Source organism: Rhipicephalus microplus, chromosome 5 (assembly GCF_043290135.1).
Source record: "Rhipicephalus microplus isolate Deutch F79 chromosome 5, USDA_Rmic, whole genome shotgun sequence".
In the NCBI taxonomy this organism is placed as follows: Eukaryota; Metazoa; Arthropoda; class Arachnida; order Ixodida; family Ixodidae; genus Rhipicephalus; species Rhipicephalus microplus.
The window spans coordinates 180,488,820-180,512,983 of record NC_134704.1 but is presented as its reverse complement, the minus strand read 5'-3'; the positions used below and the strand labels follow the sequence as shown (position 1 = coordinate 180,512,983).

Below are 24,164 nucleotides of genomic sequence, written 5' to 3'. Positions count from 1 at the left end.
CTCGTATGCCTAAGTGCGACAGGTCTCTTAAGTATTCCGAACCGCCGCATGGTGTCATAAGCTTTTTCCATATCTAGGAATACCGAGAAGAAAAATTGTCTGTGGACAAATGCATCGCGAATCTGTGACTCTATGCGAATTAGATGGTCGGTTGTGGATCGGCCTTCTCAAAATCTGCACTGGTTCAGGTCCACTAAATTGTTGTTTTTTTTTCGAGGAAATGTATTAAACAGCAGCTTATAATTTTTTCCAAGACTTTACATAGGCAACTTGTTAGTGCGATGGTTCTGTAACTAGATACACTAGATGGATCCTTTCCCGGTTTCAAGATTGGGATTATAATGGCCTCTTTCCACGCAGACGGAATCTCGGCGGATGTCCATACAGCGTTATAAAGATGGAGGAGGGTGTTCTGTGGGTCATGTGGCAAGTTCTTCAGCATTTGGTACATAACACGGTCAAACCTGGTGCAGATTCATTGCAGCAGTATAGTGCTCCTTGCACCTCAGCCAGGTTGAATGAATAGTTGAATGCCTCATTTTTGGTGCATTTTCTATCTAACTTCTTGTTGTCTACAGTTGCTTTGTGACGTTGAAACGCATCGAAGTAGTGTGCACAGATGGAAATACGTTGAAAATGTGCACCCAGAAAGTTTGTTGGATCTTCCAGGCTGTTGCCACAAGTGTTTACTAAAGGAACAGAGTGTGCTGTTTGGCCTCGTATCCTATTTACCTTGTTCCAGGCCTCATTTGTATAAGAATTAATGCCAAATAAAAAATTGCGTCAGCTGTCCCTTCTTGCCTGTCGGCGTATTCGTCGACCTTGGGACTTAATCTGTTTAAAGTTGATAAGATTCTCACCAATGGGAGAGTCACGCAGTAGTCCCCATGCTTTGTTTTATGTTTTTTCTGAGCTTTCCGACAATCCTCATTCCACCACAGCACACGACGTTTCGCAGAAATACCACTTGACTGAGGAATACATTTCGAAGCAGCGTCAATAATAAAAGCGGTAAAAAACTGAACATCAGCATCAATTTCTAAAAATAGCATTTCATCCCACAAGATACTCGTTATTCTAAACTGCTCCCAATCTGCTGCTTCAATTTTCCACTTGGGAGCAAACAGGGGAGATTAATTTTCTATTGTTGTACATAAGAGTATGGGGAAGTGGTTGCTACTGTAAGGGTCTTTTATAACGTCTCTGTTAAAATAGGGTAAAAGGGTGGCTGAAACAATGCTGAGATCTATTAATAAATAACTTTTGCTAACAAGGCTAAAAAATGTTGGCTCCTTCTTATTGAGCAGACATGCACCAGCAGACAACAGAAACTGCTCAATCATACGGCCTTGAGCATCAGAGCGAGGATCTCCCCACAGGCCGCTGTGAGCATTGAAATCGCCAAGGACAAGGGATGGCTGCTGGCAACTCATCAAAATATGACTGAAATTCATGTTTTTTTAACTGGCTGTGGGGGGGTATGTAAAGTGAACAAATGGTTATGAGCTTGTCGAAGAGGATGGCTGGGACAGCCACTGCCTCCAGGGGCGTTTGCAGCTGCAGAGCTTGACAAGGTACGGTTTTGTCTATTATGATAGCAACGTCGCCAGAGGATGCGAGAACATCTTGGCGGTCTTTGCGGAAGATGACATATTGTCGGAGAGAGTTAGTGTGTGTTGGTTTTAAGTGAGTTTCCTGTACACACAGCACTTTCGGTGTGTGTTTGTGAAGAAGCTCTTGGACGTCGTCATCAAGGTTCCTAAAAAGGCTTCTGATGTTCCATTGCATAATTTTAGCACTCATATTGAAAACAAACTAGTGCTGTATGTGCAAAAGAAAGGCATTCACTTGGGGCTCTTTCCAGGCCCCATAACGCACAACTTGTCCTTTTAGGAGCGGTCGACAAGGCCTCGCCGTTCCTTAGGCGCTTGATGCGCTGTTGAAATACCTAAAGAGTCCATTGCCTCTACTGAGGTACAAGACACGCGCTGAGACAATGTTTGTGAAAGTCTCGCCTCAGAAGACGAGACTTTTGCGCCCTTCGGATTGGGGGCCGATGGCGCTTTCTTAGAGTCCAGACTCTGCCGGCTGTTTCCAGCACTAGCAGGGGCTGGAATGGCTGGGGCAGTCTGGACTGCAGCCCCCGCAGGAATTTTGGACAACCCTGCACTTTCGCTGTGCGTAGTGCAGGCTGCCATCGATGGCTGGCTTTTAGCCAGCAACCCTGGGGTAACCAAACTTTGGTGCTGTTTGGGTGCAGCAGACTTCACTACTGCCACCCCGGGAGGGGGGGCAGTTGCCACAAGCGACAGCTAGCTGTGTGCGGGCTGTGCAGGTGGCGATAGCTGCTGCGACGCTGCCCCTCGACGCGCCGCATCAGCATGAAAGACTATGAAAGACTATCACGCTTCTTAAAATTATTTCTTTTAATGTACATACTGTGTTCGCTAGTTTTCAGCTCATGGGTGCCACCCCCTTTGGCAGATTGCTTTGTTGGTAGTCTATTTATTTGAAACGGATACAAAACTGTAGTGTTGTCAGTTCAAGAGGGCGGTGCTAAAGCGTGTCCGGCAAATAACACATTATCTTAGATGCATTCTCAAAATCGCTGCGTAACTTGTGCACTCCCTTTTCGAACTCCAATATCGCGAGAAAAGGTGCATAAATTATGCGAGTAAATATGGTATGCACTGAAGTAATCGTCCATGTTCCCAAGTGCCATTTTTGCTTAAAATGAACAACACGGGAGTGTTCGGTTTCCCACAGACTCAATGCAAAAAAAATCTGCATAATGCATACCACTGTTAAGACGAACTGTTGCAGCGACCGATGATGACGGGGATTCTGCGCAACGAACATTATAGTCTTGATGAGGCATCTAGGTGAACAAGAAGAATAAAAATGAAAAAAAAAAAGAAACTTCCTGGTGCAGACTCAAAGCAAATCGAAAGCGAATAGCGACGTGGAGGAAGAAAGCGAGATAAGTGGAAAAGAAAAGTCAGCGCATAAAGCTGGTGTTTTCCTTACTCCTAGCCTGTAGGTCGAGAAAGCGCTGGATTTATGAGCAAAGAAAACAACAAAAACGTTCGTCCTTTCGAATTCCCCTTGTGTTCATCAGTTCTCCAACTAGAGTACAGTGGAGAACAGAAGAACACAAGAGCTTGTCTAGAGGATAAAATGTAAGGGAGGGGGGGGGGGGGGGGGCGAAAAAATAGAGTGGCAGTGAAAACGGGAACGAAGACTGTTGGTGCATTATAATCCCATGGAACTGAATCCACAAATGCAGCACTAGCATTCCCATCAGAGGAATCACATGCACTGTGATCACCATCTCACAATGGCCCCTGAGCATATGCTGTGGTCAGCTTGCATTGTTTGGCATAGCTCCTCTGCTATTCCCAGAGGAATGTACCAAATTGTGAATCGCCGTTTTCATTATGAAAGTCCACGGCAACTGAAGGTCATTCTGCCCACTAAATATAGCTGTGTCGTGTCTTTTTGTGTGTCCAAGGCTTGTGATCGAGAGTAGTGTAAATGTATATATTATCCGCATGTCGTTCAGGAAAAGTTAATGCGGGCTGAAAGTCATGAAAATATCCAAACCTCAAAGAAAAAACATGCCTACTTTCATAAGCAACTAGGCGTATACAGTCGAGCCCACATATAATGGCCCCACTTAAAGTGAACTTTCACTTGAAAAGAACAACTGTTTCCTTCCTCCATGCCTCGACTGCTTTTTGTTCCTTTTTGTTCCGCACCCCTTCGTCCTTTGTCCCCCCGCTACTCTGAGCACCCCGCATTGCCAGACGAGGCCCGTGTTTTCACACTGCCACCGATCTTTCGAAGACCGGTCGGCCATCTACCCTGTTTTGTACTGTCGTTGGTGTCACCGGGCTGGAGTGACCAGACCATTTGCCAACAACGTCGGCCACTGACTGTATCCGATAGTCTGTGTCTAGCCCACGTGCGTACGCTACCCCACCAACTCCGATAATTTGAGATTCGTTTCGTGTTTAGGACTTGTTCTCGCTCACTAACTCCTCTCGACTCAGCATGCCTTCCGCGCGCGTGCAGAATCGCGAAAATGGCTGTTCTTTTATGCGGAACGAATCGTGAGATATCAAAGTTTGTGAGGCCACGCAGACATGCCGGCGCAACAAAACGATTTTTTGACCACGGCCGCCGATTCTTTGAACACCGCCGTGGGCGGGCATGCTCCAGGCGGCCATGCGGCCATCCAGGCGGCCATGCTATGACTTCTGCGCGCGCAGGCACTTTTTCCAAGTTTTTTTATGTGCGAGTTTCACGGACCTTTCAAGCAAGCTACCCAACCTGCCTCCTTCCCATGTGTTTTGGTTTTCAAGGTCGCCCTCCCACCGCATCCTCCACTCTCTTTATCCCAACTCCTTGCCCTTCTTTTGCCAGTCTGCTCTCCTCTCTTGATCAAAACCCCTTCGCCCCTCTCCACCGCTCCACGACACCCCCCACGCTGGCTCGAATTAGTTTCGTTTTCTGACTGGAAACGGGCTCTGAGATGTTACACGCGTCCTGGAATGTGTGTCGCGTGTGCACATCTTGCTCGCTCTTGGTGTGCATGCGTGGTCATGATGGCCGGCGGGAGGACTAGCACGCTTTTTCCTGTCGCTCAACAAAACGTCAAAAGTGTGATCGCTTGGTTTGAACGTAATCCGTGCATTAGGTGCCGCGTTGCGGAGCGTTTGCTCATAGCTGTTGACCACCTGGCAGCCAACTTGCTGCTTCAGGCGTCCCGGTATTCAACTGTGGAGATGGTGAATATTTCGTGGGTGGCGGTGACGGCTACATGCGCGTGAAACTGTTTTCGCGAGGCCGACTTCGTCGACGTCGGGCTTCATGCTGAGTCTGCAGCTTCCGGAATGCGGCGGCGATTTGTGGCAGCGCGTCGTCGACTCCAACCTGGGAGAGCGGGTGGGACATCTGTTGCGATGGTTTAATTATGGCCGATGATGATCCCGACACTGCGGAACCGTGCACGGATTGGGGCATTGTGAATGAAGTACGTGGGGCGAGCGATTTGGAGGAATCGGATTGCGAGAACGACTAAACTTTGGAGTCAGCGCCTCATGCAGCTTATGCCACGGGCCTCGGCGAACGAGCACCCTGCTGTTTTAAATGAACTCGAGACTGCCCATATCACTTTTGCTGTTTGAAACACGCGCATCACAGACTTTCTGGGGCAAAAAAAAAGTTTGTGTTTTCACTTGCAACTTTTTTAAAAGCTGTGTTTCATTTACTACAAACTTCGGGATACAGCGAACGGATGCCACATAACACTCAGGTTCGTTATAAGCGGGCTCGACTGTATTGACTTTAACAAGGTAACGGTACGCAATGGAGATGTATCGAAAAGTGATAGCAGAGCCAGTAAAACAGCCTCTCAGAAGCTGAACAGCCAAATGAATAAGCTTTCCATTCTTTAAAGGAAAAATTGTGCTTATCTTTACCTTTTTATCTTTTTGCAATTATCAAAATAGGGTCAGGCTCCAATGTTATTTGCTAATGTGGTAGCAATTTATTCATTAGCATATTAACTATGAATTCTCTAAATTCAGCAATCGTTAGAGTGGTCTAAATACTGTACTTGAAAGCAGAGTTTTTATGAAGCTGAGCCAAATAAACGGTTTTTCTTGTTCCTTTGCTCACTGTTGTAAGTATACTTCATTCAGTGTTTTCAAGCGACACATTTAGGCGCACTTGGCATGTTAGCATTTCGTTTTTGGGGGCACTTCTGATAAGACGAACAAATGATTGTGGTCCCTTGGAGTTTGTCTTAAAAGGAGTCTACTGTACTACCACAGCCTTTTCCCATAGAGTATCTCATCCACAAGATAAGACAAAACAACAAAAATTGTATAAATTCTGACTGCCATATTGAAAAAAAGCTTTTTTTCTTTATTTGATTGTGTGGAAACAGCTTGACAGCAGCTGTGCTTTGTTCAGTGTCTGTCGCTGGAATTTCCATTACCAAACAACCCAGGTAGACATCATGATCACTTTTTGAAAAACAATCACAGAAAACACATTATGAATTTGCTTCTTAAATAAAACGTGACGGTGGTAGATTATCATTCATGATTCGAGAATGCTTGCCGAATATGATCCACCCCATACGTATTCTTCTAGTTATTTCACTTTCATGGTTTCGCTACGCGGTTACTACCTGTCCTAAGTAGACACATTTCTCTACAACTTCCAGTAGACACATTCCCTAACAACTTCCAGCATCTCTCCACCTATTGCAAAGCACTGTTTTCTACCGAGAATACAGTCGCCGACCGATTTTCCGGACTCCAAAAATTCGGACTTGTTGGATATTCCGGACTTCATGAATGCACCGTCAGGGATCCCATAGAGCTAATGCATTGTTTCGACCGATTTTTCGGGCGAATTTGTCCCCGAAAGTTCGATTTTTCGGACTAAATCGCTCGTTTTGTGCCATGCCCCAAGCCATTATGAACGCCGCCATGTTGGATTTTCCGTCGGCTTGGCTAAGCTTGGTCTTCAGATGCCTTTCCTGCCTCCGAGATTGGAATGCGCACGCCATATTTTAAGTTTCGGAGGCCGTGTTTGCTTTTTAAAAGACGCAGTGATGGATGCCGTTTTTTTGTCTTCGGTCAGCACTATCGTCATCACATCGCACGGGGAGGAGGCGAAAGAAGGATTCTTTTATTGTCGTTGCAGCTTTTTTCAGTCGACATTCTGCACGTGCTTTGTCGCGTAGCGTCGAGACGTTGTGTGCTTCGCAGCGGCTATCTGCGGCATCGAATTTTGTGTTCTCGGTGCCATGGCTCCGCCATCTGTGCCATCGCAGGAGCCAGGTGATGTGAAGAAGCGTGGGAAGTATACGACCCTGACGATGGAGAAGAAAGCTGCCATAATCAAGCTAATAGAGAGTGGACGTTGTCGTCATCCGAGCCGGAGAGCGGCTCGGATGACGACAACGACGACCGCCCGCAGCCGTCGGCGGCGGAGATCGCCAACGCGGTGACAATTTTGTCGAGCGTTTACGGCGACGATGTCACCTTGGCGCAAATACGGGCAAACCAAATTGCCTCCAAGCGTAGTTTGAGGCAAGGCAGCATCAAGAACTTTTTTAAACCTGCCTGATGCAATAAACTTCAGATTTTTGGCGAAAACGAATTTTTCGGACTGTTCGATTTTTCGTACTTTTTTTCGGTCCCCGCCAGGTCCGAAAAATCGGTCGGTGACTGTATTGCACATTACTTTAGTTTTAGGCATATTAATTTTCAGGCCTACTTTTCTGCTTTCCGTGTCCAGCTTAGAAATCATGAGCTGTAATCCGTCCCCTGAGTGACTCATCAAGGCAATGTCATCAGCGAATCACAGGTTACTAAGATAGTCTTCATAAACTCTTACCTCTAACTTTTCCTAATCCAGGGCCCTGAAAACCTGCTATAAACATGCTGTGCATGACATTGAAGAGATCTTGTTTCCCTGCCTTACACCCTCCTTTATTGGTATTCTGCCACTGTCTTTATTGAGCACTGGTGGCTGTGGATCCGCTGCCGATTTCTTCCAGTTTACTTATGTAGGGTTTGTCGATTCCCTGATTCTGTAGTGCCTGCATTACTGCTGGTGTCTAGACTGACTTAAATGCCTTTTTGTAATCTACGAAGGCTATATGTATAGGAGTTGGTTGTATTCCATGCATTTCTCTATTACCTGATTGATAGTATGAATATGTTTTATTATCGAGTAGCCTGTATGAAATGCTGCTTGGTCCTTTGGTTGACGAAACTATAATGTCACCTCTAATTTCAGCATATTCATACGTTAATAAATTACTTTCATTAAATCTTGAACTGTGCAGGCATCCCTGTGAAATTCGAATTGACCAGCTTCTACTGAGCGCCGGTCCCCGCTAGTGTTAGGAACATGGAACTCTCAAAGTAAACGTTAGGATTAATTTCCGCCCACAAGAAGCCCCTGTACTCGCAAATGGCACTACTCAGTAAGTTCACCGCTTGGGAGCTTAAAATGGTTACCTCTGAGTTGCTGGTTGCTGCAGAACCGCTACGAGGCAGCGAAGCAGGGCTGTCAGGGCTGAATGCTTCGCCAGGGGCGGAGGAAGCAACGTGCTGGAGCTGTGGTCGTGACAGCAGTTGACTGCCACTCAGGTACTGTTTCACTTGGCGACGCTTGCTCTGTTCCACATGGTAGCGGGTTGGGTTCTCCAGTCGTGACTGCACCTGCATCATCAACATGACACTTGTCAACTCATCGTTCAGGATAAGAAACTACAAAGCAAACCATAAAAACGCTTAGCCATGATATCAGCTTGGTGTAACATTGAGAGCAACTGTTAAAAAAAAAAAAAAAAAGAAACAAGCAGGTCATGCGTCAAGAGAACAGAGTAGGATCAAGCCAAGTACCCACACTGCATAAATATGTGACTTAAAGGTCAGAATAAAGATGTCTGTTCCCTTTTCTGGCATTGTGAAGCCAAAGAATCACATTTTGTGATCTTGACTTATATGGGGAGTTTGTTTGCAAGATATGTGGCACTGTCCTGGCCAGCATCTATTGGAATACTGCACAATTTACAGAAATGCTGCAGGAGTCCGATTCCGAGATGCAAAAGGTAACTAGGTACATTGACTTGCTGGCATGCATGTAACCTGAGCTCCACCAGCTGGGCAAAAAACTCGAAAGTGTTACCATGAGAGGACCCTCTCCCAAGCTTAGTTCATTCTGGAGCTATGCCAACAGCCCTCAGCAGCCTGTCTAGGAGCATACAACCCAACAATCGGGCAGTGCACGTACGGAGCTGCATTGCGAGGCCATTGTGCAACATCCGCACTTACATCACTGCCATGTGCTCGATGCTGCTCCTCCTCTGAAATAGTGTCCATGGCTTTCTCAGGAAACTGTGTCCCCAATCCAACACTTTACTGCATTTTTAGAGTTGTGAAGGGTGAGTGCACCAGGAGCAATGCTGGTTCAAAGCCGACCATCATTTGTTCACACAGGTTCAATTGTTGACCTGTGTGGACAAATGTGTGAACACCAACTGGACCACAGGATTTCACCTGAATTACCAAAAGATTGAATTATCAGAAGTTTTCACAAATAACGACTCGGGCCAACTAGTGTCATAATGTTAAATGTTTCTCAGTACCACATTAAAGTCATAGACAGCTCCACATGATGGCCAGTAAAGCATTTAGATGTTGGCTATCAGAGTGGTACTCATTATCAGAGAGCACATGCACCCGTATTTAATTAAAGAACAAAATGTGCAGTGTGTCCCAACAGCTCATGGCCCCTTCCCAATCTTTGTACGCTTTTCCTCATGACACCAGTGTACTGGAAAGAAAGTGAGCTAAGAAGCATTCCACCAATACGAACAAAAACCAAACTGTCTCAGTTGTTCAAACGGCACTTTAAGCTCTCTTTGTCGGTGACCTTCAATTATACTCGAGTCAAAAGCCAGAGCTGTTGTCCAGGAATTCAGACAAAACAAGAACATGTCGGCAATGTGTGAAAAGTTTAAAAAAATGCAGTCTGCGCCCCTTAACCGTTTCCATGAAACGCCATTACAACACCCACTAGTTACTGCCCAAACAAGTTACAAAAATATTGCTTCCACATCTTAAAAATAATGAAAGTGAACTAAGATCGTCCCATGTAATCATTCAATAATTATTTACATTAAAACTGAATCACAACAAAAAATTTACCGAAAAATACGAGTGGGTTGGAGCATATTTGACAGGCACTCCCAAATATTGTCAGAAAATCTGTCACCATTATTCAAGCAACCACTGCATACTGGCAGTTCTGACGTATGGGGCTGAGACACAGAGATTAAGAAAACAACTAGAACAAAAGCTGAAGATCACATAGTGTACAATGAACACAGAATGATGGAAATAGCATTGAAAGATCAGACGATGGCGGCATGGGTAAGAAAACAGACTGGAGTGTAAGATATCCTAGCTAACATTATATGAGAAAAATGAACCTGGGCTGGTCATGCAATGCGTAGAACAGACAACCGGTGTAAAGTAAGAGCAGCAGAATGATTACCAAAGGATGAAAAATGCAGTTGAGGAAGGCGATGAAATGACGAAATTAGGAAGCTCACAAATATTGCCACATTCCATTTCCCAAGTTTTGTTATCCTCCCAAAACACTACACAATTCTCAGCGCATACCGCGCTTGCAGTTTTCGAGAAGCTTCCGGACTGTAGTAGATCATTTCGATAAGATCACGCCTACTCTGTGAACCGTACAAATCATTCTGTAACCTGCGCCACCGCCAGCGATAACGCTAGAACATTCGACGGCAAGAGTATAAATTCCAACGCGCTTCGCTGCATGTCAGTAGTTGATTGACGGCCGACGCTTTGTTCGCCACTATCAGTCCAAGACTGCTACTGTAATCGGCCTTTCCATTTACCGGGCACAGGTTCGCCCAAATAAACAGTTAAATTCCAATGCAAAGTCTCCTGTCTTCCGCCATGTCACGACCCCGTAACATCTGGTGGAGGTGCTGGGTATCAATACCAGTACCTCTCGCACAGGCCCACAAATCGGCGCACCGCCTTCTTGTCAGTGGGCGGCGGGAAGTCGGCGATGACGGCTGTTTTCCGTGGATCGGGACAAACTCCAGACTTGCTAATAACGTGCCCCAGAAAAAAGAGCTCCTCGTACGCAAATCTGCACTTTTCTGGCTTCAGTGCGAGTCTGGACGTCTTGATGGCTTAAAGTACAGCTTCAAGGCGCCGAAAATGCTAGTCGAAACTCGAGAAAAACACGACGACATCGTCCAAGTACTCAAGGCAAGTCTGCCACTTCAATCTTGCCAGTACTGTATCCATAACGCGTTGAAAAGTTGCAGGCGCAGAGCAAAGACCGAAGGGCATCACCTTAAACTCGAAGAGGCCGTCCGGTGTTATAAACGCCGTCTTCTGTCAGTCTCTTTCATCGACTTCAATTTGCCAATAGCCAGTCTTGAGGTCCATTGACGAAAAGTACTTGGCGTTATGGAGCCGATCAAGTACGTCGTCTATTCGTGGAAGAGGATACACGTCCTTTCTTGTGATTTTGTTCAGGCGGCGATAATCGACGCAGAAACGTAGGGTTCCATCCTTTTTCTTCAGTAACACCACGGGGGATGCCCATGGACTCTTGGAGGGCTGGATAATGTCACCCCGCAGCATTTCATCAACTTCTCCCTTCATGGCCTCACGTTCTCGCGTCGAAACGCTGTACGGACTCTGATGGAGTGGTCTGGCATTTTCTTCGGTTATGATGCGATGTTTCGTGATTGGGGTCTGCCGAATTTTTCGATGACGTCGAAAAGCAATTTTCGTATTGCAGGAGCAGGAACTCTTTGCCGGGCTGATCAGAAACCTGCCAAAGACGGTCGCCTAATTCATTTCAAAAGCATCTACGATAGAGAAGACGCTCGAGATGCGCACGCGGCAATATAACCGTAGCTTCTCGTCTACAAGCTACGCCGACATTCAAGCGCTTGGAATCACTGACTTGCGTGAGACAATCCGAGCGATCGTGCAAGAAGAGCTGCGAAAATTACTTCCTTCAGTGCAGCCTCACGTGGAATCCATCGCGGACGTCGGACTTCTTGGGAACGATAACTACCGACAACTTCGCTGAACGACAGCGGGGAGACCCGGAACTTAAGGCCCTAATAGAATACCTCGAAGGCAGGACCGCCAAAGTCCCGAAGGTATTGCGCGCACTTGCGTCGTTCTTCCTGCGAAACGGTCTTCTACAAAAGAAAAACTTTTCACCGCTTTGAGCTAAGTACCTCTTTGTGGTGCCTTCAGCTCTGCGACCAGAACTTCTGCAGGCCCAGCACGACGATCCGATGGTAGGGAATACAAGAAAGGTACTTCTGGCCACGTCTTACCACCGACGTCACTCGTTATGTGAGGACATGCCGGGACTGTCAGCGACGCAAGGCACCGCCGACAAGGCCAGCAAGACTTCTGCAGCTGATTGAACCACCTTGCCGACCCTTCCAGCAGATTGGTATGGACCTACTGGGGCCGTGCCCGACGTCGGCTTTCGGAAACAAGTGGATCGTGGTAGCTACCGACTACCTCACCCGCTACGCCGAGACAGAAGCCCTTCCCAAAGACGGTGCATCTGAGGTAGCTAAGTTCTTCGTCGAAAATATCGTCCTACGTCACGGTGCCCTGGAGGTCCTTATCACCGACAGAGGAACGGCATTTACTGCCGACTTAACTCAACCGATCTTCGCATACAGCCAGACAAACCACCGCCGGTCGACAGCGTACCACCCACAGACCAACGGCCTCACTGAGCGGCTTAACAAGATGATCGCCGACATGCTGTCAATGTACGTCGATGTCGAACACAAGACGTGGGACGCCATTCTTCCGTACGTGACCTTCGCATACAACACGGCGGTGCAGGAGACGACGCAGATATCTCCATACAAATTGGTCTACGGAAGGAGCCCGGCAACGCCACTCGATGCCATGTTACCCAACGTCACCGACGAAGAAAACCTCGATGTGAGTGAGTACCTTCATTTGCGCCGAAGAAACCCGACAACTGGCGCAACTCCATATCAAGAATCAACAGAGGACCAACAGCCGCCGTTACAATCTTCGACGACGCTTTGTGGAATACCAGCCCGGTGAACATGTTTGGGTGTGGACGCCGATACGCTGACGTGGTTTAAGTGAAAAGCTTCCGCGACGGTACTTCGGACCGTACAGGGTGGTTCGACGTCTCGGCCCATTTGATTACGAGGTTGTCCCCAACGGCATCATGAACTCTCAACGATGCTTATCGCGACCTGAAGTCGTCCATGTCGCGCGCCTCAAGCCGTTTCATGCACGTTAACAAACTGAAATAGCGTTTTTTTGTATTATTATTGTATCGTAATTTATTCATCGTACTTTCTTGCATTATTGTTGTACCTTCATCTTTAGTTAAAGCATCGGGACGATGTCTTTTTCAGAGGGGGCAATGACCCGTTCCATTTCTCAGGTTTCGTTATCGCCCCAAAACACTACGCGATTCTCAGCGCAAAACGCGCGTGCAGTTTAGTAGATCATTTAGTTTAGTAGATTTACTTTAGTAGACTTTAGTAGATCATTTCGATAATATCACACCCACTCTGCGAACTGTACAGATTATTTTGGAACCTACGCTACCGCCAACGATAACGCTAGAACATTCGACGGCAAGGGTATAAATGCCAACGCCCTTCGCCGCTTATCAGTAGTTAATCGACGGCCGGCGCTCCGTTCGCCGCTATCAGTCCAAGACTGCTACTGTAATCGGACTTTCCGTTCACCGGGCACAGGTTCGCCCAAATAAATAGTTATATTCCAATGCAAAGTTTCCTGTCTTCGGCCATGTCACGACCCCGTGACAATATGAAATAGAATCAGCTTGCACAGAATAGGTTAAACTAAAAATCTTTGATAGAGGCCTTCATCCTACAGTGGATTGACACCGGCTGAGAGGGACGATGATGAACTCCTAGTAAACTCAAGCTCTATCTATCGTAGCCAATCGCAAAATTTCATGTGCAGATACACGGCCCCGTACATTCGACTCTCATTATTTGGCGCTCAGATAGGGTTGTTTGTGCGTTTGTAAGCTTCGTGTTCGCAAGTTTTCCACCGCTTCTGATGATGTAACACTGAATGAACGTGCTGCGCAAACAGTGCTTGGCCAAGACAAGACTTGCAATGAGGTTCAGCTAAAAACAGGTTCATTTCAGCTAAGTCAGCTTTCAGGTCTGTATCGCATTGTGGCCACATATGCCAAGCAAAGGCTGAGATTTATGCCTTTAAGAACATGTACTATACCGTTATCAAGGGTGTGGCTATCTAGAACAAGTCTGCTTTGCCGGTAAACATTTTCATCTACTGCTTTAGTATACCCTCAATGACAGGAGAGACAGCCATTTCTTTTTTCTTCATTTCTTCCTCAGTCAACACGCCATTTTTGCCACATGTGATCTAAGAGGTCTGACTGCATAGCAGCCCCGGGCAATCAGCTTGAGTTGCAACTGTTAGAGAGATAGAAAATTGTTCAGTTCAAAGTGACAAAGATATTTTCAGGCATGGGCCGGCAAAAAATATAAATTAAACGAATCTATGAAATTGATTTTGATTGAGCAGCAATACAATACTTTAAAAAGAGCTGGCCAAATAAAAACATTAAATTTCTTTGATTTAAAAGAGGGTATGAATTATAACGGTCTGAATTATTCAGTCTTCCAATCAAGCAAATTCTTCAACAGTGGCCATGCTGGAATGCTGCACTGATTTGTGCTCATGTGATGTCATGCAGTGTGAGGTACTAGGAGGAACTGCAGAGCAGCCACAAGTGACATTGAGCAAGTGAAAAGCCATGAGGATGGGATTTGTTGGTGCTTTGCTGCGCAGCAGATGAAAAGGAAGCCAGAAAGAAATTAAGAAAGACATAGACGGCACTAAATAAGATGGGACTAGACATATAACTTGTCAATATGGTTGATTGGGCGAGTTGGTGATACATGACTGTTTGAAATAAGAGCGCATTACTTGGACGCGGACAGAATAGACAGGGAAAAGCACTTACTACCAACTGAAAGTTTATTCGGAAAGCTGTGAAATATATACTGGCAGAAGAAACAGTATCGTTGCACATACGATAACACCAAATTGCAAACCAAAATAACAAAACCGATAAAATATCTATGTATGTTAGCCCCCCCTTACCAACGACCACAGTGCCATAGAGCAACAAAATAGCGCCTATGGCATCTGCGACTGTACGAAAACGCTGGCTCCTTATCAGAAAGAGTTATTGATGGTTCACTCAGCTGATGGTAGGGCACTCTTTTTTCAAACAGTCATAGGACTAGAGCTTGAAGTGATGAGAAGTATCACCGAATAAGGTGTCATCGAAGACAACTTATGGATTAAGGTGCTTGCATTCATGTCTACTTACTGAAACATTGGCTTTAACCTATTGATACTTTTTCTCAGTCAAGCTGTAAGAGATAGCAGGACATTGAAGAAGGAACATGGTAGGCAATATTCCAATTGAAAAGAAAGCTGTAAAAACTGACCTGAATAGGCCAAGTAATACAATGAAAAGACGAGCGGTGTTCATGAAGACCAATGAAATGAGTTCCAAAGGACGCGAAATACCCCTGAGAGCAGTAGAGCACGAAGTGAAGGGAGAAATTCAAGCAGTTCTGAGGAATAAAATGCAATCATCTCACAGAAGAGAGGGTAAACTGTAGATTATTGGGAGGAGCCTTCATCTCGCAGTGGACGTAGAGTAGATCCAGGATGATCATAATATGTAGTGGTCTGTCCAGAATTTTTAGGCGTGAAGCTCCATATGGTCCATCACCGTAGTCAGCTGCTGAATGCTGATAATGACGCTAATGACAAAGAACAAACGTGTTCCACACCACACATTCCCTTTCTGCCATCATGGCTCAGCACGTGCAAAGTACACAATATACACCATGACAATGTTGATGATAATGACAACGATGATCACGGACAGCGCCTAGTTTGAGCAGTATATGACTTCTCGACATGCATATGGGTTCCGTATGACTGGAAACAACCACCATGAAAACGTGCGCAGACCCCATTTTTGCAAACTTCCCAAGCTAGACCCGATACTACAAAGCAGTAATAATGAAGCCAAAGCAAATTCACAATGCAATACAACATACCACTTGTGACCAACAAACATTGTATATAACTGTACACTGCTTTGTCACTCATTTACATGCGCGAGTAATCAACATCATGGGTGATTTATGGTAACACCGAACGATTTCACTGCTTTGCCCACTTATTCACTTTGTGGATATGAAGGATTTTTTTTTTTACACTGCGTATATTGACACTCTTAAAGTGTTCCTTACCAGTTGTCTATACAATCAAAGTGATACTCCATGGGGACAGAGCTAATCATCTCCTCGATGCTTTTCACATTGCACATGTGAGACCCGCATATTCTGCCAATTTATAGTGCAGAGCAGCACTTAAGGGGCTCGGGCTGTCGTATTCAGTTGTATGCAGCCATCGAATGCTGTGGTAGCTTGGCGTAATGCAGGTACAACTACGTATAGAAATAAAAAAAAGGAAACAAGCGAGAGAGTGAAGGAAAGAGGGAAGGAATAGGAAAGGAAAAGTAGGAATAGGGAAGGGAAAAACAGGAAGAACCAGAAAGATAAAGAAAGGAAAGAAAAAGAGAGAACAGCTGCCCAGCCTCGCACTTCCTTCAGGGTTTGCACCCCTAGTGCGAACCTGCCCGAATTTTTTTTGGACAGATTGCAGCTGCTACGGACACAATGAGCAACACACCTGCAACACTTGTGTGGGCACCTGTATGTTGTCGGGGATGGTGTCAGGCATGCCGGGGACGCAGATGGCCGACGAGGGTTGCCGAGGGGCCCCCAACAGCTCGCGCAGACGCCGCTCCTCCTGCTCTGCCTGGTGACGCTGCAGTTGCTGCTTCAAATTGGTGCGGCTCACTGGAGGACGCGAGTGCATCATGCTCCCTGCCCCACCACTGCCGCGGCCATCGCCACTGCAAAAGGGGACATCCTGTCACAACTTGCTGCTCTAAGTTTGCACATGCATACTATTGGCTACATCATTGGAGAAGCAAACATTCAACACAGCAAGCCTCTCCTTTTGCTCTGCGCAATACAAGAAGTCTGTGCTGGTCCTACGTCTATGCTCACTTTGCACAGCTCACACGTACACGAAGCATGTAGACGGTCGTCATGACAGCAATTATATGGATGCTCTCAGTACATTTTTTTCATTGCTATTCCTGCATTGTCCCTGGTGTGTGTGTGTGCAAAGATAAAAAAGGTGCAGAGAAAACTAAATTAAAAACAAATCCTGAGGCACACGACTGGAGATTTAAACCAGCGCTCCACGGTGCGTTCCGTTAGACATCTAAACCACGTGCCAGGCACGTGCCGGTGTAATAACAGCGAGTTATTTATATAAATCATTTACCACTTGCAGCCTGTTGCTCAAACACCAAGGAGTAAAAACTGTGATAGTTCTAAGTTCCCACTTGTCCTGTCTATACCTGTGCGTTCTCTTCAAGTGTCTTTTTTTTTTTTGCTTTGACAGCATGCTGCCAGTATCGAGCTGCTTGTTCTTCTTTGTCTGATATTCCAATTTCTTACTAATGCATTCACTGCTTCGCCCTTGCTGTAGAAATGTGACTTTTTACAGTGAAAGCTGTCATGAGATGAGCACACAAGTCAAGTGCGGCGCCGTAGTCGTTCGCCACCAGCGGTGTCCATAACTTATAATCCAAAAAATAAGAAAAAAAATGTACTAAATAAAAACACTGAAAACAGAATGGGATTCGAACCTGAGTCCGCTGCCCAGTATTTTACCACTGAGTCACACTGGCGCTTAAAACTCATTTCAAAACTTGCCTTAAGCAGGCTTGATGTCGGGAAAGGAATCGCGCTAGCATGAGTAATAAAGCATTTTAGAGCATCAAAGGAACAACGCGTCACACAATGCTAATAGCGTAAAGAGTGAGTCATCCAATGATTCAACCCATTACAAAAGCTTGTTCTTGTTCACCTATTAACTGTGGCTCATACCCACTTCAGGCATAATTCTTATTCAACATAGGCCACTACATAAAAATATTGCACAATATTCCTAGCAAGTGTGTAGCGGCTACCACGCTTCTCTGAAGAATGATGGTAGATAGCATAGTGAATGCCAGCCTATTACACAAAAAGTATGATTATTTATGGAGTAGTGGGCACCCAGCAAGTGTGTTTGCAGGAGTTACTCAAAACGTGTTCAGAAAAAGCTCTAAAAGAGTGCCCTTCTAGCTTTTGCAGTGACAGTGCTGCATGTTTTCCACAGGCCTGGCATTCTTTGAAGCTCCAAAATAATGAGAGTCTACTAAGACCACCAGAAGAAAGGACATGCGGCCGTTGCCAACTGTTATTAGGCTGTTGATCTTTTACCTATATACTACCAAAGATAGCAACCCATCTGTGAAATAATAAGTGACATCGTGTCCGCGTTTCATGACTCTTTGAGGGTCGATATTACTTTCGAAATAAATCCTATGTTCATGTAGTCTACTGTTCAACTAAATTCTTCAGGATAATTTATTTCAGACAAATGCTGTCTAAAATATCTTTGTGTGAGAGAAACGTGATGAAAAAATTATTAGTATGGTTACATGCGCATGGTTTTGCCATGAGTAACAGCGAGACGAATAAAAAGAGACACAGAACTATTTAAAAATTATGCATCTCAATAAACATTTGTAATTCATAGACAAACAAAAATGAGTGCTTGAAGTGGTGTCAAAGGAAAATGCAGCGGGAGAAAAACCACTTGTTATCCAGTCAGCATTGTCCCATCGCTCATGCCTTTGAGATATCGGTCGGTCGTTCATCAACATCTGAATATTAGCTTGTAAGTAACTCCTTGTATGGTGGGCTGACGTTTAATTGAATCAGATTCTCATTGACCAGACAAGCAGGGATTCAGAGGAATATCGACTTTTGCAGCTGAGATCACCGGCGTGCACTTCAACAGTGCAAGCAAATATGCGGGTGACGCACATTTTGTAGTTGTGGACGTGACCAGACACTAACAAAAAGAGTCTGAGACTGCTAACAATAATTTGTTTTATTTCCAAAGAAAGGGAAACAGATTTTGAGAGCCCCCAAAAGAGAAAACGCAACTACAGTGGCATATGTTATGTCAGTCAGCACCTGGATGGAAACAGGCGAGATTGCGTTATGGGGAGCACTACATGAAACAAATCCGTCACCTTTATAAAAGATTCTAAACCATAAGGCCATCAGCTTTGTGGGTGGAATAAGTAAGGAGCAGCTCAAGGATGAAATTGAAACTAGCAGAAAGGAAACTGAGATTCATCGGTGCTAGAAGATAATTCTATGTATTTCTGCAATGTGGCAGCACACCTCCAGAAAGAATCATTTGAAAAGACGCACATCTTAAACACACAGGCAATGGCTTACATATACATCGTTGAACCTCAAAGGGTTAAAGTGCCAACAAACAGGCTCCGACTCTTTCTTACACCTATCAAACAAGCTGATTCATGGAGAAGGCCAAGGCGATCATATCTTGTGAATACCACAGTGCTCTGTGCCATGCAGTTGCTGGTGCACAGAGTGCAGCACCGTGATGTTTACAAAAACAATTTCCGCACCCCTCTCCAGTGCCTGCCCAAAACATTTCGTACACAAAGTGTTCGAAATGTGAGACATTAGAATTCAATTAACCAAAGGAACAAGCAGGATTTTTAATGGGCTACTAAATGATAGCCTACATTCATACTATCAATCAGGTGATAAGAGAAATGCTCAGAATACACCCAACCACAATACACAGCCTTCATACATTATGAGAAGGCATTTGGTTCAGTAAAGATATCAGCAGTCATCCAGACACTGCAGAATCAGAGCTTTGACGAAACATATACAAACATCCTCGAAGAAAACTACAGAGGATCAACTGCCACCATAGTGCTCCATAAAGAGAGCGACAGAATATTAATCAAGAAGAGTGTAAGACAAAGGAATACGATGTCCCCAATGCCATTTACCACGTCCTAACACGAGGATTTCAGGGCCCTAGATTCGGAAGAGTTAGGGATAAGAGTTAATGGAGAGCACCATAGTAACTTGTGCTTCGTTGATGACATTGCATTGCTGAGCAACTCAGGAGGCAAATTGCAATTGGTGATTGCTGAACTGTACACTAAAAGCAGAAGAATAGGTCTGAAAATCAATATGCATAAAACTAAGTAATGTGAAATAGTCTCGGGAGAAAGCAGCACTTTGAGATAGGTAGAGAGACGCTAGAAGTTTTAAGAGAATGTGTCTACTTGAAGGGGCCCTGAAACACTTTTTCAAGTAACCATAGAATAAATGCACTGGAAGAGCTTATTGCTTCACGAATTCAATGCTACAGAAATTTTAAGAATTCATTCAGTGTGAGTGGAGTCACAAAAATTTGTTGCAAGCTGCAATTGCATTCTCTCTTCTCTCGTCCCAACTAAAGCGCTGGAAGCTAAGCAGGGAGGAATGGCAAGGGCAAAGAAAAGATGTCACGTGAGCCTCGTGACCTTGAGCACTTTTTTTTTTCTTTTTCCTTCAAATGCGTGGCTTTCTTAGTGTGATTGCACGAGCACGCGTGGACAAGTGACGGCCTCTTGCGGCAATCTCTGCAAAGAAGGAGCGCGCCATGTTCAAATCAGTCAATGGCTGATAGATGGGCTTTTTACGAGTGATTTTTGAGCGTCTTCCGTGATTTGTCGAGAGAAGAGAAAGCAATTTGAAGCTGGCTTTGATAATTTATTGTGAACTCCAGGCCGCGTGCTGCGCTATATTAATTGGCTTGCGTATTGTTGGGAACCTCTACTACCGATCGGCAGAGCTTTCTGACCATGCTCAAAAGTGTTGCAGGGGCCCTTTAAGACGGGTAGTAACTGCAGAGCCAAACCACGAGATTGAAGCACTAACTAGAAGAGTACGAATTTGGTGGCGCACATTTGGTAAGTATCTTTAATTATTAATGATAGTAGACCAGTATCCGTTACCGGTGCTTGCTTGCGGAGCAGTAACTGGGGGCTTACAAAGAGGGTTCAACTTAAAATTGAGGACGACGCAGTGAGTCAGGGAAAGAAAAATGATAGGTGTAACCTTAAGAGACAAGGAGAAAGCAGAGTAAGTCAGGGAACAAACTGGTGTTAAATCTATCATAGTTGAAATGAACATGGGCCAGGCACGTAGTGCGTAGGCAGGATAACCGCTGGTCACTAAGGGTAACTGACTGGGTTCCCAGAGAAATCTAGTAAGTAAGGGGGGTGACAAAAAGTAAAGTGGGCAGGCTAATGATGCTGCTAATGCCCTGAAAATTGGGCTAGTTGGTACATACCGTAAAAGCCCGCGTATAGTTCGGACCCGCGTATAGTTCGAGGTGTAACTCGGGGATAGCAAACGCGAAAAAAAACATTTTCACGCGAATATTGTTCGAGGAAAACAGAAAAAATGCGTTTATTTACACACTTGCATGCGCACGCACGCGCGCGCACGATTAGTCGTTGTCTTTGTCTGACACACTGTCTTCCGAATCTCCCTTGTTCGAAATGTCCTCCCACAGCACCTCATCCTCCGTGCCATCAAGCGCGTTTGAGATGGAGCACTTCTTGAAGGCACGGCACGGCAGCTCGTTGCTCCCGAAGAAAGTCCATCAGTTCTCGTTCCACGTCTGGAAATGCTCCATTTTTCGGTCCCCGGAAACTTTTTCTCTTGCCGCAGCATGCAAAAAGGGCTTCCTTCTGCTTCCGCCAACCGCGAATGCTCCGCTCATTCACACCGAACTGCCGCTCCGCGGCACAGTTGCCGATGGATTCGGCAGCAGATATAACTTTCCCTTAAAGGCAGCCGAGTACTGCCTGCGCGGTCACGACATGACTTAAATTCACGTAAAATCGTGGCCGTCGTGATGTGCGCCAAGTGATTGCAATGGCCACTGTTGCTCGCCTGATGCACGCTTGTAGGTCTCTAGGACTAACGCCGCTCACGCTACCACGCCACCTAACGTAGAAGTGCGCAGACACCTGATAATGATGATAGCACCAACCAATGCCGAAACCAAAACTGAATTCGGGCCGAAACTTTTTTGGGATCCGCATATAGTACGGGGCTGAAATTTCGCACCCTAAATTTTAGAAAAAACCCCGGGCTAAACGCGGGTTTTTAGGGTATACATTTTAAAGGGGTACTGACACAAGAATTATGGCTTCATGCTTTTTTTTTTTTGCTATAATGTGTTGCTGGGGGCCTGTTAGTCATAACATGGCACAGTGTTTGTTGCCATGAACAATAGACAATTAATTACAGGCTCCTCACTACCCACTAGCCTCAGTTTCAATTTGAGAGAGCTACAAAAATAAGAAGCTGTCCGGTGATGCTATCACCCCCTAGCGTGTGCAACACTCAATGCCGTCGGCACACAGAATTGGGTCATTCCATGCCAAACATCCCAACCATTTTTGTGACCATCGCTAATGCATTTGAAAAAAAAAAAAAAATCGTGTTGATTTACTCCATTGAAAACAGTTAACTGCTAGAATATTTCAGAGAAAAAATTTTTGAGCTACGTGGCTGCCTTCTGAACTTCCCAGAATGTCTTCCAGGTGTTGCTTGTGGAAAAATTTATTTTAAAGGCACCGCTCCTTCTTTCTATACCAAATTTAGTTTACATGATGAGTAAATGTGCTTGTGGAAGGAATTTGAAGCTCAGTAATATTAGTGCTATTTTTAAACTGCATGTGCCAACAATTTAGCCACAATGTGTTATGTTTGAATTTCTTCTGTGGCAATATTGCACTTTGTATGAATATCTCTGCAGTGAATACTTATTCCATAGAAGGTATATTTTGAGAAAAATATTTTTAGACCGCTAAAGCTGCTAAACCTTCCGAGAAAAAATCACAAATTTCGCAAAATCGTCATTTGGGAAATTTTGCAAAATCGTCAAATAAACACTTTTTTATACGGCAAATCTTATTAAAATTTTTGCTTTAAGGAAAAAATATTTGTTGAACTTTCTCATTGACAGCAATGAGAAATTTCAAGGTGGCAGCTGTCATATGACCACATGGAAAGATAGCCGCCAATGAAAAACTTCAGAAATTGTTGTACTGTTAATACTAAGTATGATTAGGTGTATAAAATACAGCTAATCTTACTTCCTGCACAAGGTCAAAAGACATGACTTTCAGCCTAGCAAACAGTGCGCTGCTCTGTTGATTGTTACATGACAGAGTTATCAAACGTACAGCTTGTTTTTGCAATTGTCATACTGGCTCAAATTAAAGTTATACGCCAAACCCTAGAATTCTAGTTAGTTCACCAAAGTAAAATACAAAATGTGCAGAAATGAAACATCAAAATATTTCCAAGCTAGCAAGAAGTAACAAATGAAAGCTAGTTTCGAATAGACTGTGTTTAGCTGAAACTGCAAATTTAAACCTAGGACAGCACTAAGGAACGCAAAAGAGAGTGTACGTTTAAGGAAGCGATTACTGGCGTGTAGTAGTATATCATGTGGAGCTGGATTTTTAGCGGTATTTTTTTTTTTATAATCTTGATAGCTGCAAACCAATCGACAAGTTTGGCACATTTAGTATTCATTTGTTATATGCCTGATGAAATATTTTTAACAGTAATAATTTTGTTGGCGTCATCAGCATCCATAACCATATTGGCAATTAGTACTAGGGGCAAGTCAATTATGTGTAGCAGCTATAGCAATGGTCCTAATACGGAACCTTGTGGCACAGCTGTTTGTATGAATTAGAATTATGACAATGTTACTGATATTGGCAATCTGCTGGTGACCCTTAAAAGTAATTCTGGAAAAAATTCTACATAGTATTTTGAAAATCCTTTTTTGAAAATCATCTTAACCTAATCTTTCAAGTAAAATGACATGGTCTACCAGGTCAAATGCTTTTCTGAGGCCAAGAAAAAAACACTAACTTAGGAATGCAGTACATTCAACTGTGATTTACAAATTTTGTAAATTTTTCAGTGATATTGTACTTTTCTAGAGCACGAAAAAACACGCACAGATAAAGACGGGATAAGAGTTAACTGGCATCAATGTTTATTCCAGAAAATTGCAACCATAAATTCAGGCAACATCATGACGACGTACCAACGCACCCAAAACCCTACGTTACTAAGCTTCTTTAGTGAGCTCCCGTCATCCAGATTTTACATGTCACCCTTGCACAATTTCGGAAAAGAATTCGCAAGTGGATATCATTAGGTGAGCTCACGAAGAAGCCCATTTGCTGAGAATGATCTTACATGTGTTACATGACAGAGGTGCAAGCATAGGCAGACGTACAAGGGGAAGCACCCCACTAGACACCCAAGGGGAGCGGAGAGTGCAAAGTCAAAAGACAATACTTTGACTTATTGGGGGGGGGGGGGGGGGGGGGTAGGCACTGCAATGATACCCACCATCTGATGGAGAACTCTGCCTATGCCAAGGTGTGTTATCTAGCACCACATGTGGCCATGACCA

At 44.7% G+C, this 24,164-nt stretch overlaps 1 protein-coding gene across 3 annotated transcripts in view; it reads right to left on the bottom strand.

The window, feature by feature from the left end:
- The window catches only part of Mitf (transcription factor Mitf), a 127,937-nt gene that overhangs the window by 101,881 nt on the left and 1,892 nt on the right, over window positions 1-24,164 (bottom strand). For 2 of the 3 annotated variants that reach the window (XM_037424866.2, XM_075896249.1), the window contains exons 2-3: window positions 16,392-16,617; window positions 8,046-8,249 (exon numbers count right to left, since the gene is read on the bottom strand). In XM_037424866.2, the coding sequence (XP_037280763.1) occupies window positions 8,046-8,249; window positions 16,392-16,617 (430 nt within the window). The remainder of the gene's footprint in view (window positions 1-8,045; window positions 8,250-16,391; window positions 16,618-24,164) is intronic. The other variant, XM_075896250.1, reaches the window with a different exon arrangement.